The sequence below is a fragment of the Salarias fasciatus genome, chromosome 19 (assembly GCF_902148845.1).
Source record: "Salarias fasciatus chromosome 19, fSalaFa1.1, whole genome shotgun sequence".
In the NCBI taxonomy this organism is placed as follows: Eukaryota; Metazoa; Chordata; class Actinopteri; order Blenniiformes; family Blenniidae; genus Salarias; species Salarias fasciatus.
Genome location: NC_043763.1, coordinates 8,998,098 through 9,014,858, shown reverse-complemented (window position 1 = coordinate 9,014,858; position 16,761 = coordinate 8,998,098). Strand labels below are relative to the sequence as shown.

The following is a 16,761-nucleotide window of genomic DNA, read 5'->3' as shown; positions in this document are numbered from 1 at the left end:
GCCAGAGAGCACGCGCACTCGCCCAGGCAGAGGTGAGTTAGCTACGCAGCAGCCGCCCCGCTTACCTCGGATATATCCATGGTCTGCTGAACATCCACCCTAAACAGCTAAACATGTAGGATGCTGCGGACTCAGAGGCTCTCATTTTCACCTGACGGGTAATGCGCATGCACAATTAAAGGGGCGTGACTTGGTCGCAAAGCAGAAGGAGGGCGGAACCTCGAGACGTTGGATTAAAAAAAGTTCTCATTCTTTTAAAACTCTGGACACGAGCTTTAAGCAATAGATTTCTGAATCTCTCCATTATGGACCCTTGAGCAAGGCACCAGATTTCTCAGGGCTGCCCATTTAAGATGGGTCGAAGTCAGATGTCAAAGTTCAGTGTACGACTTTAAACACATGAAAGCATTTCTTCTTCTTTTCTTTGAGGTTGCAGGAGGAAAGAAGGAGGCTGCAGTAGCTGAACCCAGTTGACAGAATGAAAATAACAGGTAGTGGACGCCAGTTGATCACAAGGTTCACACAGAGACAGACAGTCACACACACACATTCACACTTATGGATCGTATTAATAAGAGTTACAAACTGACCTCACATGTGTGTCATTGGATGTCGAGAAAACACTTGAGGACATGTAAAGTCCACTCAGAAAGCCCTCCGAGCCAGGATCATGAAACATTCCCACACTTTTGATGGCCTTTTTTACTGCAGTGCATGCAAGTGTAGAACTCTAAATGGTGATAAAATAATTGAATTGTTTGCCTTCTGCTGGTATTTAGAGAAGTCATCTGATGAACTGCCCTGCAAACAGTCCAAATCTGCAATTATGACTGTGTGAAAAGTATTCATCATGCAAATAATGTGACTGGCGACAAATTCGTTCTGGCTAAGAGGGCAATATCCTCAAACAGCAATTGTCTTTCGCATAAATACGGGCTGGAATAACTCCCTAATGCACCATAAAAACATGCTGTGTTTGTAGAAACAACAGGGTGTCATTTGCAGGACGTAGTTAGTGAAATATGTGCACGATCTATTCGAACACTGAGTTTCCTGTAATTTCTAAGCAAGATATTCACTCGTTAATATATATACAGCCATTTATGATGAATTTCAGGTGCAGAGTCTTTTTTAATGAATCTGTATCTATTGCTTAAAATAATTCAGTTGTGTTTTGTGTTTTCAAGACTTCAGGCCGAAAAATAAGAAACCAGAACTTCATTTAATGAATTTGCCAGATATCTTCTGAATAGTTCTGGCCACTTTAAAATAATCCAGGTGTTGTTTATCAAGGAAAAAGTTCCTTCCTTGTCTTTATGGGGCACTCGTGGAGCCATCAGTAAAAATATATTGTCAGCGACAGAATCCATTGTAACCATAGATTTGAAAGCAGTTTTGTATTGATCGTATGTTTCACACACAAACAGGTGCACTTCCTCCACCCATCCACACGCAGACTCTTTCCTCCATAAGCATCAACTCCACCCGCTCGCTCGTGTCTTTTGAAAAAAGCCCGTTGATGGTTTATTCATTTTAATCACTACAGAATTAATTTTGGGTGCAACACATGCCACATGTATAAAAGAATACAGTCACTTGTATTATGGTTTTTCATATTTGATATAAACATTTACAAGACAGAGAATCCGATGTGTCGACGGGACTGAAGTCTTTAAATAATCGCGAGGCTGATAATGTGAGGGGCTCGGTTTCAGTCGTGTTACAGACGGAACAATGAGAAGCTTCTGCAACTCCCACTGCGGTGAGTGGACTACAAGCAGACACTCAGTCCATGCTTGCATAGCCTAGAAATGAGGGGAGCGAAACTGTCGAGAGAGACTTTCTGCAAACTCTTCAACCGACGGCGTCAAGCTTTTTGTCGCCTCGCACTGAAACTCTCTTTCAAAAGTTTTATCAGACGCCTCTCTCGAGGGTCCTGCATCTTTTATGAACGCTGCAAACGGAATAAATTAGAACATGAGACCTTTCAATAAAAAGTTTGTTCTTACAAAAAAGTTTCGTACGAAGGAATGCAGTGTTTCCAGTAAACATATATGAGGCTTTTCTTCTTTTTTTCTTTTTTTTTCTCCAACTGTTTTTGCTGCATTGGAAGTGGAGCCCCCCTCAAAAGGTCCCCAGCCTTGAGAGCGAGCTCCCAGCAGTCAAAAGCCAGGACTTGCACTCAGTTTGCAGTGCTCTTCATTTCTGTAAACATGTTGATATGTACTATTTAAAGTCGTTTTTTTTTACGCCTAACTCAAACAAGCTGCTTGAAAAAAGAAGCCAATTCTACATCATTGTGGTGGGGGGGGGGGGGGGGGGGGGGGGGGGGGGGGGGGGGGGATAATGTCTAAGTACTGCGCCTGATGACAACTGCAGTTTTGAGCCTTTTCCTTTGGATTGAGCGGCAGCAGTACAGCTGAATCATAAGGGGTCGGGGCGTCACATGAACGAGAGGAACATAAAACAATGTTTGGGTGAAAAACGTTCCTCGGACTTTAGCCCGCCACCGCAACCCGGGTATACCTCCCCCAAAACTCAAGTGTCACACATAAATGTGTATCAGATGGAGGGAAGCATGCTCCCACATTACTGGAGGTGAACGGATGAGCTAATGAGTCACATACTGTACATCCCATGCAACAATATTAAATGAATTTAGTATGAGGGTTTCTCTTTTATAACCACCTAAAGATGCAAAAAGGTAAGAGATTATATTTTTTGACACATAATATATGCATGCAAAGAACCTACTCTTCTTGGTTCCACCGTGTGAAAACATCTGGAACAGACAGGAGCTTCTCTATTCTCCAAGAGCTCAACAGGTCTGGATAGTAGAGACAGTTACAATTATCATAGGAATTATTGTTTTGTTACTATCATCATGTAAAGCGTACAGTAGTTGTAGCAGTGAACACTTGGGGGGATCCTAAATACTGCAGAAACATAATTTGAATGCAGTGCTCCACTGATATACAAGCTAGGGGTTGAATGGGGATGTATAGGGTCACTGTGCACAAATCACGTCGGCATGTTCTGAGATAGAAATGTATGATATCTTATAGCTATATTCAAAATTATTCAGCATTTGACATTCTCATGCATACAACCACAAGAAGCGAGTCCATTGAAAAATAGTCCAAGCATTGATTTTTTTCTTTTTTTCCTGTGGAAATGGCAGAGAACCTAATGAGACATTAAAACGTGTGCTGCAGTCCAGAGTGTGTGGATACAGACGGGGTGGGGTGGGGGGGGGGGTCGGGAGAGGAGCGAGCAGGGGGGGCGGCTCACTTCTGCATGTCACACTGCAACAGGAGCACGATGGACGGGTCGCTCTTCGCCGCCTCCTTGAACTCCTCCAACGAGATCTGGTCGTCGTTGTTCTTATCCATTTTGCTGAAGATCTTGTCCACCCGCTGCTCCGGTGTCAAACCGTCCTCGTTCATCTTCATCATGATCACGGTGCCCACCATTTTGTAGATCGCCTGCGGGTGAGAGACCGGGCCTGAAATTAACTGAGGATTGTGATTCATTACGTGGCCGAGGATGTGAGATGGAAATCGTTTCAGGAATATACATCATTCCATTTTCTATGCGGCTTTATTCGGCTGATTGTGGAGCTGAATGTTGAAGGCAGAGAGCCAGGACAGAGAAACAGACGTCCACATACGCTCGCATCACACCTACGCACCTACGAGCAGTTTTAGAGTCAACAACTATCCTCAAACGTGTTACGGGACTGTAAAAGGAAACTTTATACACACACATGTAATCACAGAGAGAACATGCAAACTCCACACTGACTCAAACCAGGAACACTCTCGTTCTAACCACTACATCACCATGTGGCTCTTTGTAGAATTAAAATAAAAATCGATTGATGGTTTTAACTCCCAGACTTTTTTTAGGTTACATTTCATGTAATTTGAACTGTATCAATAAACCAGAATTGAATTCTGAACTCTAATCTTATCATTGGCAGCTAAAATGATGTACAAGTAGGTCAAACAGAGGTTAACAGCAGCAAAACAACAATTAGAATAACAATCTAATGAAATACGAAAGCTTATCAAAGTTGTGTAGCAGTCCTCAAAAACACTTAGCTTTGGGTCTTGAATAAATCTCTAATAAATGGTTCCATATTTCTGAGCTTTCAAAACCAACTTAACTCTGAAAATTCTAAATGAAAAATTGTAACTTTTCAGTAAACACTTTTCACTTGTCAGCATCACTTCCCGTTTTTTCTTTGCTTGTATGAAACATTATGAATTATTTGCCATTTTGAAAAGGATACAGGGTCTTAAACCAACCTACGCTTACCGGCCACAACATTAAGACCAGTGTGTGGATCCTGAGTGGTCTGCAGAAGGCAGTGTATCCTGACGCTCATCTGTGAACTAACTGTCTCTTTTCTATGAACTTGTCTAATAGATTCCACTAACACACCATGCTTTTTAAAGGTTCTGACCACTACAGACTGGAAACATCCCAAGAACGGCAGTAAAGCGGATGTTTGGACCAAGTTGTTGAGCCGTCACTATTTAGCTGTTGTCCTTTTTTTAAACACATCAATTTCGAAATCACTATGATGCCCTTTTGCCTAATATAAACCAGTTATATAACAGACAATGAGAAATGTTACTTCACTGGCTGATTTGTGTCTATCTCTTTAAAATCTCACTGTGTTTGTGTCTTTGATAAAGTCATCATAGGATATTTTGCTTGGAAACCAGACAAAAATACCCTTTAACAGTGCAGCAGAGGAAGCCTCTGATGCAGAACTGATACCGTCCATTTTTATCACTCCAGGAATTGTCGATATGCTCCAATATCACCGACACATCAGATTCACTACACTGATTGTGTTTCTACAAATAGCCCAATGTAATTCAATACAACTGCAGTTTTGTCACTGCGAGGCTGTTTCTGTGCTGCAGGTGTGCAGGAGGCTGCTACAAAAAACAAAAAAAAAAAGGAAAACAGAGACCGTTCCCTGATGAGCGAGAGCTTAATGACTCGATAATCCCTCACCTCGATTATCTCCAGCATCTCCACTCTGGTGATTTTGCCGTCACCATCCAGGTCATACATGTTGAAAGCCCAGTTCAGTTTCTGCTCGAAGCTGCCGCGGGATGTGATGGACAGGGCGCAGATGAACTCTCGAAAGTCAATGGTCCCGTCCCCGTTTTTGTCGAAGGTCCTGAAGGCGTGTTGTGCAAATTTTGATGCATCTCCGTAAGGGAAGAACTGCAGACAGACGAGTTCAGTGAATACCACTGGAGAAAGATAATGTAAATAAAAGCAGTGGATAACAACAAGAAATGTTTTTAAAGCTTGCAGTTCAATCCTCATCTTGAATATGTTTTTCAGTGTCCTGATGATTCTTTTATATGTCTTCAGTTGCAGGAACTACAAGGTGTGAGCTTACTTTTCCCATTTTTGGCTTTTGTTTATTGGCTTCTTATAAAATCCCAGAGAGAATGGAAATTTATTCTGTTTACTGCCCTGCAGACCCATTATACTGTAAAAAGCTGAGTGTTATGCCAACAGAACAGTCCAGACTCTGGGCATTTTCTTAATCCTGCTGCAGGTATCTGAGGCTGTGGAATTAAAAGTCCTTATTTGTTTTTCTCTTCTCCAACCAGCCGACACTGTGTTGTATATTTGCCTTTTGTTGTTTTTTGTTATTAAACCAGACCACATAGATAGCTAGATGAAGGTTTCATACTTCTTTTTTTCCTTTATGTGGGATTGTTAGGGTTATTTTTCAACATCATCTGCACTTTGCTGTAATTTGTGCCAGAGGCATCAAACTGGAGTGAGCGGGTTCACACAAACCTTGACATACAGCTGCTGGAACTCCTCCAGATTCAGCCTGCCACTGGGGCAGTCTTTCAGGAAGCCTTTGTACCACTGCTTCAGCTCGTGTTCATTAAACTCTGTGTTCTTCACCAGATCCTCCATCACCTCGGGAGTCAGCTTGCTGTTCTGCTTTCCCATGGTTCCTGTGGTGCAAGAACACGTGAATAATGCATTTCTCCATGCTTGAGCGATGCCCGTATGAAAATCCCTTTTTTTTATTTCCACTTCAAACATGACTACAGAGTCAGTGTTTTTTCCCCCCTCTTTCCTTGGATGGCAGTAAATATTTCCCTGGTGCTCTTGTGCTATTTCTGTCCTCCCTCAGCCTGTTTGTGCCAGTCCGTGGCCCGTGTAGCACTGACCTGGATCATCACTGTCACAGCAGATCCAGTTCATCAAATGTTCGATCGCTGCTATCAAGTTTCCACTGCGAACATTGTCCTATAACCCCGACAGCGACAACAAAGCTCGTTGCGCGGTAGTAAAAGAGACGCTGCTGCAGCAAATTCACAGACCCGAGTGAGGACAGTGTGCAAGAGGCCTGCTGTAATCTGAATCAGGTGGGAATAGAGCTCATAACTGCTTGGTCTACATATTAAAGTGTTTAAAAAAAAAAACACAACAGCAGCAGACAAATCCACTGACCAATCTGTCTGGATTAGTTTATCTACACTGGAGGCCCCTCGGTAGCAATCATGACAACTTGAGCAGCCTGCCAGAAGCAACACATCCATTATTTATTGACTCATGATGTGGCAAATGACATAAGGTGGCCAAGAATGCGCCAAATTTCCAAATCGCAACTTCACAAATGATGAGGCCGGAACAGGATTTGCGCGCTGGACATTGTGGGGATGTCTGTCCACCGCTTGAGGATAACATGTGGTCCTCATCTCTGCTGCAGCAGCAGCAGCAGCAGCAGCAGGCTGGACAGCTCCTCCACAGACGGCAGCACTGCATTGGACGGGCCTTCCAACAACAAACAGCAGAAATGTGCACTGCAGCCAAAATCACAGCTTTTAATGTTCGCCCTCTGCGTGACACGCAGCGCGTGATTAGTCATTACAGGTACTGATCTCGGTATTATTTCTAAAACAGGCTGCCGTGAATGACCTTGAGGACAAACAGTTTTTTTTTTTTTTTTACAGGAAGATGACAAAACTGTTTGGCGGCGCGCAGAGCTGAAGGAAAGAGAATTAAAAAAAAAAAAAAAACGACTCGACATCGCGCAACTGCGGCGTTTTTTGTTTGTTTTTTTTTTCGCGCGATATACCGCACGCGCCATATGTGCGAAAGGCTAATGACAGGCCGAACAGATGCTGTGTTTGTTTCACGCATTTGAGGGGCAATGACACCCGAGTTAATGCTATTATGGAGCTAACCGCCTCCCGCCGCTGCTGCATTCCGATGGAAACGACGCAGTGAGAGCGTTTTCCGATCAGACCCCCCCTCCTCGCGCTGCCCATCATGACAGCTCTCCGCGCGCATCGGGGCGACAAAACATGTCAAAATGCAACCACCGAACGTCTATTAGGGGTGGGGAGGTGGAGGATTCACACATACGAGACAGCCCCCCCCCCCTCCTCCTCCTCCTCCTCCGTGCCTCCGCAGAGCCGCAGAAAATAAACCGATCGTTAATTGCGTAAATCTCCGCTGACATGTTTGTTGATTCGTCAAACAATCTCCCTGTACCTTATTTCTGCTCGTTTCCAGGCGAAACGCAGAGGCTTTATTTTTAAGGGATGCGCAGGTGCCAGTGAGAACAGCCCTTCTCCACGATCCCCCCATTCATTCATTCACACAGAAGGAGAATATGAAACATGATGCGCGACGTACTAACAGAAACCGTCCATAATCCCCCACCCCAAAAAAAATATCACAAGAGCAGGCGATCACTTCTTACCTTATTGCAGCCTGTGTCTGGCGATCCTCTATCGAAATAAATCTGCTGTGGCTCCTGCAAACTACAGAAAACCCCCCCTTCCAATGGAAGCGTTTGCCCAAAAGGGATTATTCTCAACACTGCTCGCCTCCTTTAGGAAAGAAAAAAAAAAAAGAAAAAAAAAAAGCACCCGCTAATGAAATTTGTGGATTTTCCCGTGGTTCTTCCAGATGAGGCGCAGCAGGGACCGATCCCACGCCAGGCTTTGGTTCTGCGGCTGCAGGAGCGCGGCGGCGTCACCGTGATGCGCTTCAGCCTGATCAGAAGTTCTCTGATGCTCTGAGGCAAAGCTTCGCTTCAGCTGGATCCTGTCACGTTATAACCGGATCCTTCATCGTGATGAGGATGCTCCGCGTTTCACATGTTTGTGCTTTACAGTGAGAGAAAAAAAAAGAACTAAAATAAAAACGGAGCGCCAAGACCCGAGAGCTGCTGCGTGGAATCATTTATAAGAAATTGTTTCTAATTTCCGCCAGCAAACAGGACTTAGGAACACTTTAGCCCAATTTGTCGTGAAGCATCAAATTAGTAGAGGAGTGACTAAAAGCCAACACTGATTGTGTGCAAACTCAGAAATCTGCTTTTAATAATGACACCCCACCCCCAAAAAGAAAAGGAAAAAAATACTTAGTACAAACAATTTGAATTATTTAAATGTTCTATTTTTGTGCTATAAAGCTTTGAGCGTCATCGGAAACAGCCCAACTACTGCCACAGCGTTCTTCCGTATCCCCCAGGGTGTCTTCAAACGCATCCCCAAGGTCATGAATTAACTTCAAGGCTCAGTTGTATTTAGTGTCAAAGTCTTCTCTCCCCAAGAACATGCTGGTGTTCGCATGCCAAATTCAGCTAAAGATAGTTAATCATTCTAGTGTTTTAAATTCGTTTTACACCCTTTTATTTGTTGTAGCTGTTATTTTTGTCTCATTGAGATATGTTCAAGTGTAGGATTATTGGCTTCTCCATGCATGTTCTTTCTGTGTGCGTGCATGAGTGTTCTTGGTATAGTCTGGTCTCCATCCATCCATCCATTCATCCATCCATGTGAGACACACAATCTCTCACACAGTCTTCATTCACCTCCATGAGTTACCAATTAACCTAAAACACAACTTGTTTTTCATCTATTGGGGGGAAACCCAGATTTATAAAAAATACTTTCAATGTGGATGCATAACTGTCGTGTTGACTAAAATTACAATGACTTCCTCCCAAATCTTCCAGCTTCATTGGGACGTTTCCAGTTTGATTGTCTTTATGTGTTTTTCCCACTTGGAAGTGTCACATTTTCTGCTGACTAGTCTCTCATTATTACTTCATAGATAATCACCTGCTCTCTGTTGCTCTTGTTTCTGTTGCATGTGTGAATTATTTCAGTTTATTCCAAACACTTTTTTCCCACAATTCATCATCATTCGAGAGTCATGAGGGTTGAGCAATGTGAATTGTGTTTTTCCTGTAATATATTGTCCACTTTCATTTATATTAGTTTCAAGCAATTCAGATTTTAGATGAAATATGTCACATGTAGCGAAGTAAAATTACTCCCATAAAATTGACCATTAGAATTCTATTTGCTGCAAGAGAAGAAACACTGGTGGGATTGGGAACATTACACATTTCCCTTAAACATGTATATCATTTACATACAAATTATTTCGGAATTAACAATAGTTTGAAGTTTTCGGTTTATCCAACACAGTAATACTTCCAGACTTCTTCTAAAACATTTTTTTTTCAATTAACAAGGTTCTGGGTTTTTAATTCAGTTTTTAACTTACTATTGTTGGCTCATCCATCCTTTAACAGCAAACTGAATATGCAATGATTTGAATTAGTGTCTTGTAAAAGGTTAAATGCTTCTATGACTGTGGTGTGAAGCTTTCAGGTTCGTCCTGAAGATTGATTCAGCCGAACTCCCAGAGCGTCCAGGTTTTTCCCCGTGGCTGTCTTCAGCTGTGTCCCTCAGGTCATGAATGAACGTCCAGACTCATTTACGCTGATCGCCAAAGGCTTCCATGCAACCAAATCACAGGGGAGCAGGAGCATCGAGACACATTTCTCTTGGAAAGCGACAGTTGTCCACATCAATTCATCATGTGTTCGCGCCTCAAAAACCGATTGCAACTGAAATCTAAATAAGTTGAAATTACTCTGTTGTTTAATGGAGAGCATATGAGAAAAAGACAAATTTGAAGCTCTGGTGCTATTTCAAACTGTAAATAAAACCTTCAACATCCCAATTTTCACACATATCTTTCCACACAGATATTGAGTGTGAACGTTTTGACCTTTAACTCCCCCTGGGTTTTCAGTGCTGACAGATGGTGAATGATTCATTTCTATTTCCAGTTGGAGTAATGCACTAAAAAAGGCCCAAAATCAGGTGATGTGACAAAGATGTCGAGGATGCGCTCACCTGATAGTGACAGCCTCCGACGAAGTCTGTTTTCAACCGCTGATCGACATGATGCCTGTTCCCGAAGTACTTCTGTTTCATCAAATTACCAAACAAACATACAGTATATCGTATATCAGGACACAAACAACACACTGTGTGTGTGTGCGTGTGTGTTCAGTGTTTAGTCACTTCAGCTTCAACCTGTCTCTTCTGGTTTTCAGACACTTTTCTTTCCCAGTGGTTCTGATTGGGTCTGGTGATTTAACAGTTTACCTGCCTGTGGTGCAAACTCGTATTGCAAAACTAAACTAGCTCCAGAAGGTTTGGAAAACTTACTGGATGTTTTGTTTTCAATACAAAAGCAGAACAACACAAAATGATATTTGTCATGACATCCTGACTCTTGTTTTTCGTCTGATTCTGCTTATTGTTTGAGATTTCACTATTTTCACTTCTTTAGTGAACAGGCGCTCCAGATACAAGATACCGGTAAATTGTCTTCAAAGCTTTAAGTGAGTTGCTTTGCATTTTGAGAGAAGAAATCTTTCACAGTAACAGCCATTCGATCACACTCAAAACACATTGGAAAGTAATTTTATACCAACTAGAGTAATCCTAGTTATTCATGTTTTAATATCTGTTTTACTTAACATCTATTTAAAGGCCTCTAGTTGAAAAAGCCATTAATGCATGACATTCATGGTTTTTCATCAATCTTAAAAACAAAATAAAATTTCAAATCTATCTTTAAACACCTGAGCTAACTCTGTAATTGGAAAAGTCTCCACCCTGGATACAAAAACTAGAGAAAGAGTTATTTTTCACCGCAGACGTTTTTCTCCTCGCAGTCATGAACCAGCAGCATGCAAAGAACCAGGCCTTTTAAAACGGAAGCAGCTAAGTGTAATTCATCCATCATTAATTCCATTATTCACGCATGTGCGTTTCTTACTGCGATGTCAAAATGTCTTCTATGAATAGACAATATGAATGACTGAGAACGGGCTGCAGAAAATGTATGCGCTAAAAATGTGACCATTTTATAACCTTTTATTCAAGCCTGAGAATGGCTTTGTACTCGCCCACAGAGGTGTCCTTCCCTGTGAAACTGAATTTTACCAGATACAAGCTTGAAGAAGTTGTGGTCGTAATGCAGGCGGACCCCCGAGAGCCCCACAAGAAACCCTGAAATGTCCCTGAACAGCAGTTTGAGACGCAGATATAGGTCACCTTTGCTAAACTGCGTGTGTTCAAGAACAGACGAGGCTCCCAGCCAAAATAATTCTCAGATGTGCGGACCCAAATCCAAAACTGGGTCCATTCAAGATGGAAAAGTGAGCGTGTTTTTTTCACACCCTGGAACGCAAATCGGTGAAATAAAGCAATCAATTTTCTCACACAGAGCGCCACTGATTACTCAATTTCTTCATTTAATACTCACATACAGTACAGCATACACGTAAGATTTCATTTACATCTCACAAACACAAAAGCAAACGGTTAAATACGTTTAGCACCGGCGTAGAGAACTGATCCCACTCAGCTTCCTCTGAAACTCCTATTCATAGTGATGTTCAAAAAAGAAAACACCTTGGTTTGATCTCACTAGGCATGGCTTACATGGAATATCTTTACAGCAGCATTCACTTACAAAGGTTAATTGATTTAAAAAAGGATGCATACTGTACACCAAAAGTGGCATACAAAAGCAATATTGTACTATCGTCACCCATTTACACGTCGGTCTGGGTTTTTTCAGTGACGGTTAGGTGTTGGTGGTGTTTCCGTGACCTCTGTATTAACACCGATGCTTGATAAAAAACGTTTGAATCTAAAAAAATGAGCATACATAAAAAGGCTATGGAGCAGTCTTGCATATTGAAACATAAATGTATCACGTTCACAATGCTCTCGGCTTTTCTTCATATACTGTAAATAGACGGGAGGGAGAGCGACGCTCCCGTTTCGGTTTGATTCGTTGGGCTACGCTGTTTTTAAAAATCAAATCAATAATAAAAGGGATGACAAATTCAATGGGAACATTACTTTTTCCATTATACAGTAATGTGAAAAAATAGTATAAAAATGATTTTCTAAAACTCTCAATCAAAAAGCATTGTAGTAATTAATGCACTGTTTTTTTTTAAAGTACAGGTATAGATATGTTTTCAGCTTGGTAAACACGAGTAAACAAGATCGTATAGTGATATTTGACAAAGTGTGATTTTCTTAAGGTATAAAGAGTTTTCTGTTATACATTTTTTTGTCAGATAATGAATATTTTCATAGATATATATATTTATATAACGAGAGCTGCAGCAGAGATACTTGTGGAGTTTTGTGAGACACCACCCTTTTTATTTATTTTTAACCTGACTACATTATGCTGTATCACTGAATGAAGGATGCGGTCCGGGATCTGAAGGTTCAACTTCAAAAACCTCCAAATGCAGAGGAACTAAGAGATAAGAGAGAGATGAAAGTCGCTCTGTTGCTGCACGATAACGTGGAAACTCTCAGTCCAGGTCTGTGAGCCAAGAGGAAGGTCTCCAGCTAAACGCTGCACCGCTTCAGACTTGATTTCTAGGAGAAAAGACTTAAAACTCCGCAAGAACTGACATTTTTAATCCATGAAAATGAAGCGGCGTTATTCCAAAATGGGTGTATCATCTCCAGCTGCAGCTTTTTTGTAGCTTTAAGGACAATTCAGAGAATTGCTTGACTGTTTTGGTTCTCTTTCATGGTGTAATTTTCTCTCAGAGCATATAGAATGTATGTCAGATTACAAACCTTAGAAAAAAAACTTCTTCTCCACAAATACTTTCAGTACTTTGTAATGATTGAGTCACTTGTTCCCCTTCTGGGAGCCCATGGTGACTGAAGATAAACCAAAAAAAAAAAAAAAACAGAATTTTTTATTCAACATCTGGCCAAAAACGCACCTAAAACAGAAACCATCAACTGATTAATCAATCAGTTTACCTTTTGACCAAATATGGATTGTTTTAAATCCATGTCAAGTATTGTTTCTTCGTTAGAAAAAACAATAGAAGGACAAAACAAGGCAATAGAAGCTCCATCTGGGGCTTTAAGGACTAGTGGTCAACATCTGTAATCATTATAAAGCTCAGCCAAAGTCCAACAATATCAATCGAAAATTTCTGTCACGTTACATGAACGCAGATGCAATTTAACATTCTGTGACATTTGCCAACAAACAAGTTTAAATAAAATAACAGGTATTGAACAAGCATAGAGGATGAATGTGTGGAAGTCATATCTTGTGAGATGACGCGAAAGCGCTTTCCTGTCTTCCCGTCGGCTCACAGACCTGGGATCCTCCGACGCGACCCTTCTCTAAACGCTCTGCTGGATTCGGTGAGATTTGTAGTCAGAAGTGTTCAGAACTTGGTCTGCTTTAGTTTGTCGATGTGGTAGCAAAGCTTCAAGGCCGGCCCAAGCTTCAGTCCGAGGTACTTCATGATCATGTCGCTCTTTAGGAGCAACAAAGCGTTTCCGTCTATTTCCTGACGACGGCGGAGGGAGTTTGTGTTAAAATCAATGATCTTTTACTGCAGCCGGTTAAAACGTTAGAGGAACAGCTCAGACTTACATGTTTCCTGAAGACGTCTGCGTGAGGACCGAGCGCCTGCGGGTCTGCGTCTCGGATGAACCACACCACGTCTTCCACGGACCAGGTGGCCGGGTCCTTGTTGGGAGGGGCCTTCGACTCCTGGGACTCTGAAGATCCATTGTAGCCTCCAAGGAGAACAGAAGCGGCGGTTTTAACTCTGTGCCTTGGAGAGGTCCCGCCGTCCCGTGGCGGCGTCTCACCTGTCCGGTTGCTCTCCGGGAACGTGCTGGGGCTGGTGGAGGACTGCCTGCACATGTTCATGGAGGCGGAGCCGTTGGAGAACTGCTGCGACGAGCGGAACCCGTACGAGGACTTTGGCGAGTAGGACGAGCTGATGGAGTTGAAGGCCGAATCGCCGGGGTCCACGGAGTAGCGCTTCCCGTCGGACTGGTCTAAGTGGTAGTCCTCCGCCATCGACGTCTCCGCTGGGGGAAAAAAACCACAAAAAAAAAAAACCCAACGGCAACAACAGGGAGACATCAATCATCGATAAAACCCCCCGAGGACTCCAAGCATCTGTTTAGATCAGTGCAGGATTTGGAAATACCATCTGACTGATAGGAGCCACCACTGTGCTGGGTAATGGGCTGATCGCTGAAGAGGTTTTCACAGTGCAAGCTGCGACAGAGCTTCTTCAGAAAGCGGAGCACATAGTCGATGCTGTTCACCACGGGGAGGCTCAGGAGATGCTGCTTCCCATCAAATGTGGCTGCAGGAGCAGAACAGGGAACCACTTGAAACACGGTTCGGCCGCGGCCGCTTGCAAATCAGGTCGTTCAACCTTTTTGCTTGATGGCAAATTGTTTCTCGGCGCCACCTCGGGCGAGGTGGTAAATAAGTGATTAAGCAAACAGAACAACACCTGAGCGAGGTCTTTGTACAACACCTGAAATTTTTTCTCCCCCGTAGCCTTGCGTGAGGAGCGTGAACACGGTTTTCTGCTGGAATGCGCTGTCGATGCAGCCCTGGACGGCCTGCTGGAGCACCACCGAGGGCCGGTCGGGTCCGAAGTGGTCCGGGAGCTGCTGGATCTTCTTCCGGTCCAGATTGGGCCCGGTGTTGGCCTGCTTATTGATGTAGATACAGACTGAAACGGGAGACGTTTGGTGACTTTTCCGAGTTTTTACACCAACCCAGGTGAGATCTCAGTGGTTTTAGCCGCTCACCTGTGAGCACCTGGGGCGTAGCGGAGTGGGGGATGGTGGCAGCGTCCTGAGGTATGGAGCTCATGTCGGGTTCAGGGGTGCTGCTGGGTGGAGAAATAGCTAACGGAGTCATCACCATTCTGGGTTTGAGCTGCAAAGGAAGACATTTTTTGCATTTCTGTGTTTGCGTTTACGCTGATGATACATTTAAGCAGACAAGTACAGAGTTATGACTGTATTTTTTATATTTTGATAGTAATCAGTCAGGGTTTTTTTTAAAACTGGCTGTTTCCACATGTGAATAACTCCAGAGTGAAGCTCGCAGACTCCCTCTCCCGCTGTGTTACACTCGGGTCCCACAAATCTGAAGGGCATGGAGCCTGTGTGTCTGTCTGTCTGTGTACACATGCATTTTTAAACACACTGCACCCACACACCAGCATCATCCCCCCACCCGTCTTTGCTGACCTTGAAGCCCGGCTTTCTCCCCCTTTTCTTTGGCACTTTGAGCGGAGGGAGCGATTCAGGGTAACGGTTGGGAAAATCCATCTTGGCGACATTGCGGAGCGGAGGTCTCCCTCTCTTCCTGCCTGGTATTTTCCCCGACTGGCTGGGGATGAAAGAGGGAGCCACTGCAGCCGATTGCATCTCACTGTTGCCGTTGCTGTCTGATTTCTGAGCCGTCGCTGCAGGTACACTCATTTGGAGCTGCAGACAAAGGATTTAAAAGAAAAACAACAACAGAGCTTCAGAAACAGAAACACACCACAATCGTTCACTTCAATTACGCATTAATCCTACTTCTCCCCCTCTTCCTCCTCAGCAGCTACACACTGGAGCTACACACAGGAGCATTAGCATAGGAGGCAGACTGGATTGGCAAAGGTGTACAGCATCCAAACACTGCAGAACGATCAGCTGTGCAATGCAGTGAGAGGGCCAGCTTTTAGCACAGCATCGCTGGACGCAAACAAAACAAAAGGCAGCCATGCATGAGGAAACGGCACCTCCATCACACACTGATAACACACCAATAAACCTGAGAGAGACAGAGAGAGAGAGAGAGAGAGGGGGGTGACTATTACCTGCTGTCTTCTATTGTGAAAGCCCAAGAGCCAACCAAGCCCTTTTTGTCTTAAATCCCACAGAGCCGGAAGGCAATTATAAACCTAAATCTTACGTTGCAGGTAAAGCCATCTTGCTGTTTCTGTGTGTGGCTTTTTCCTCGTTCCCCTTTAAAGCTAACACACCGCTGCTGCCGCTGCCGCCACTGCTGCTGCTGCTGCTGCTGCTGCTCAGCACACAGGCTGCAGACATCTCATTAGACTAATGCATTCAGCAGTGGCAGAGGGAGGGAGGGAGGGGGGGGAAATTGACTTCACCATGGCTACCCAGCTATGAATTACCATTATGATGACAGCTTCCACCCTAATCTACAAAAAGAAAGAAAAGAAGCGAGGAGCGGCAACTAGAATAGAATCTTTTTCAGTGCAGCAGCAACAACAACTGAGAGACTAGAAACTGGAATTTACACACTTCTAATAGGGTATTTTGTCCTGTTTCCATTAGGGTTTTCCTGAAAGGGATGCAGCATGTAAACAAACAAAAAAAAAGGCGACACTCACCATCCAGAACAGATGTGGAGATGTGGAGTATCCCGATGCTCCGTGCTGCGTTTCCTTTATTTTTCCTGCTTCCAATAGCAGAGCGAGGATCTCACAGCGAGGCGGATTCCACTGTAATACTGTATATACGTGTGTGTGTGTGTGTGTGTGTG

At 43.4% G+C, this 16,761-nt stretch overlaps 2 protein-coding genes across 5 annotated transcripts; both read right to left on the bottom strand.

Annotated features, from left to right (window-relative positions):
- Positions 1-2,065: 2,065 nt before the first annotated feature.
- On the bottom strand, positions 2,066-8,073 carry vsnl1b (visinin-like 1b). Of its 2 annotated transcripts, none has more exons than XM_030116521.1 (4): positions 7,766-8,073; positions 5,839-6,005; positions 5,032-5,247; positions 2,066-3,485 (listed from the first exon to the last, which is right to left on the bottom strand). In XM_030116521.1, the coding sequence occupies exons 2-4, from the start codon at positions 5,998-6,000 to the stop codon at positions 3,288-3,290; spliced, it is 576 nt and encodes a 191-aa protein (XP_029972381.1). In that variant the 5' UTR covers positions 6,001-6,005; positions 7,766-8,073; the 3' UTR covers positions 2,066-3,287. The 2 variants fall into 2 exon arrangements, with proteins under 2 accessions (XP_029972381.1, XP_029972382.1); XM_030116522.1 differs by lacking the exon at positions 7,766-8,073 and adding an exon at positions 7,555-7,615.
- Positions 8,074-13,405: 5,332 nt separating this feature from the next.
- LOC115406575 (sex comb on midleg-like protein 4) lies at positions 13,406-16,761 on the bottom strand. Of its 3 annotated transcripts, none has more exons than XM_030116690.1 (8): positions 16,610-16,761; positions 15,453-15,692; positions 15,006-15,135; positions 14,702-14,926; positions 14,387-14,548; positions 14,040-14,264; positions 13,819-13,964; positions 13,406-13,732 (listed from the first exon to the last, which is right to left on the bottom strand). In XM_030116690.1, exons 1-8 carry the CDS (start codon positions 16,610-16,612, stop codon positions 13,607-13,609), a joined length of 1,257 nt encoding a protein of 418 aa, XP_029972550.1. In that variant the 5' UTR covers positions 16,613-16,761; the 3' UTR covers positions 13,406-13,606. The 3 variants fall into 3 exon arrangements, with proteins under 3 accessions (XP_029972550.1, XP_029972551.1, XP_029972552.1); XM_030116691.1 differs by lacking the exon at positions 16,610-16,761 and adding an exon at positions 16,070-16,259 and having other exon boundaries at positions 13,407-13,732; XM_030116692.1 differs by having other exon boundaries at positions 13,410-13,732; positions 14,726-14,926.

What these genes read in the sequence shown, in the direction of transcription:
- vsnl1b (XM_030116521.1), bottom strand. Translation starts at nt 6,000, where the DNA reads ATGGGAAAGCAGAACAGCAAGCTGACTCCCGAGGTGATGGAGGATCTG. An exon ending in TCCAGCAGCTGTATGTCAAG is followed by an intron (nt 5,248 to 5,838) that starts GTTTGTGTGAAC and finishes GTCTGTCTGCAG; the next exon opens with TTCTTCCCTTACGGAGATGC. An exon ending in AGATGCTGGAGATAATCGAG is followed by an intron (nt 3,486 to 5,031) that starts GTGAGGGATTAT and finishes TCTCACCCGCAG; the next exon opens with GCGATCTACAAAATGGTGGG.
- LOC115406575 (XM_030116690.1), bottom strand. An exon ending in GGAGAAAGCCGGGCTTCAAG is followed by an intron (nt 15,136 to 15,452) that starts GTCAGCAAAGAC and finishes CTTCCTTTGCAG; the next exon opens with CTCAAACCCAGAATGGTGAT. An exon ending in TACGCCCCAGGTGCTCACAG is followed by an intron (nt 14,927 to 15,005) that starts GTGAGCGGCTAA and finishes CTCCCGTTTCAG; the next exon opens with TCTGTATCTACATCAATAAG.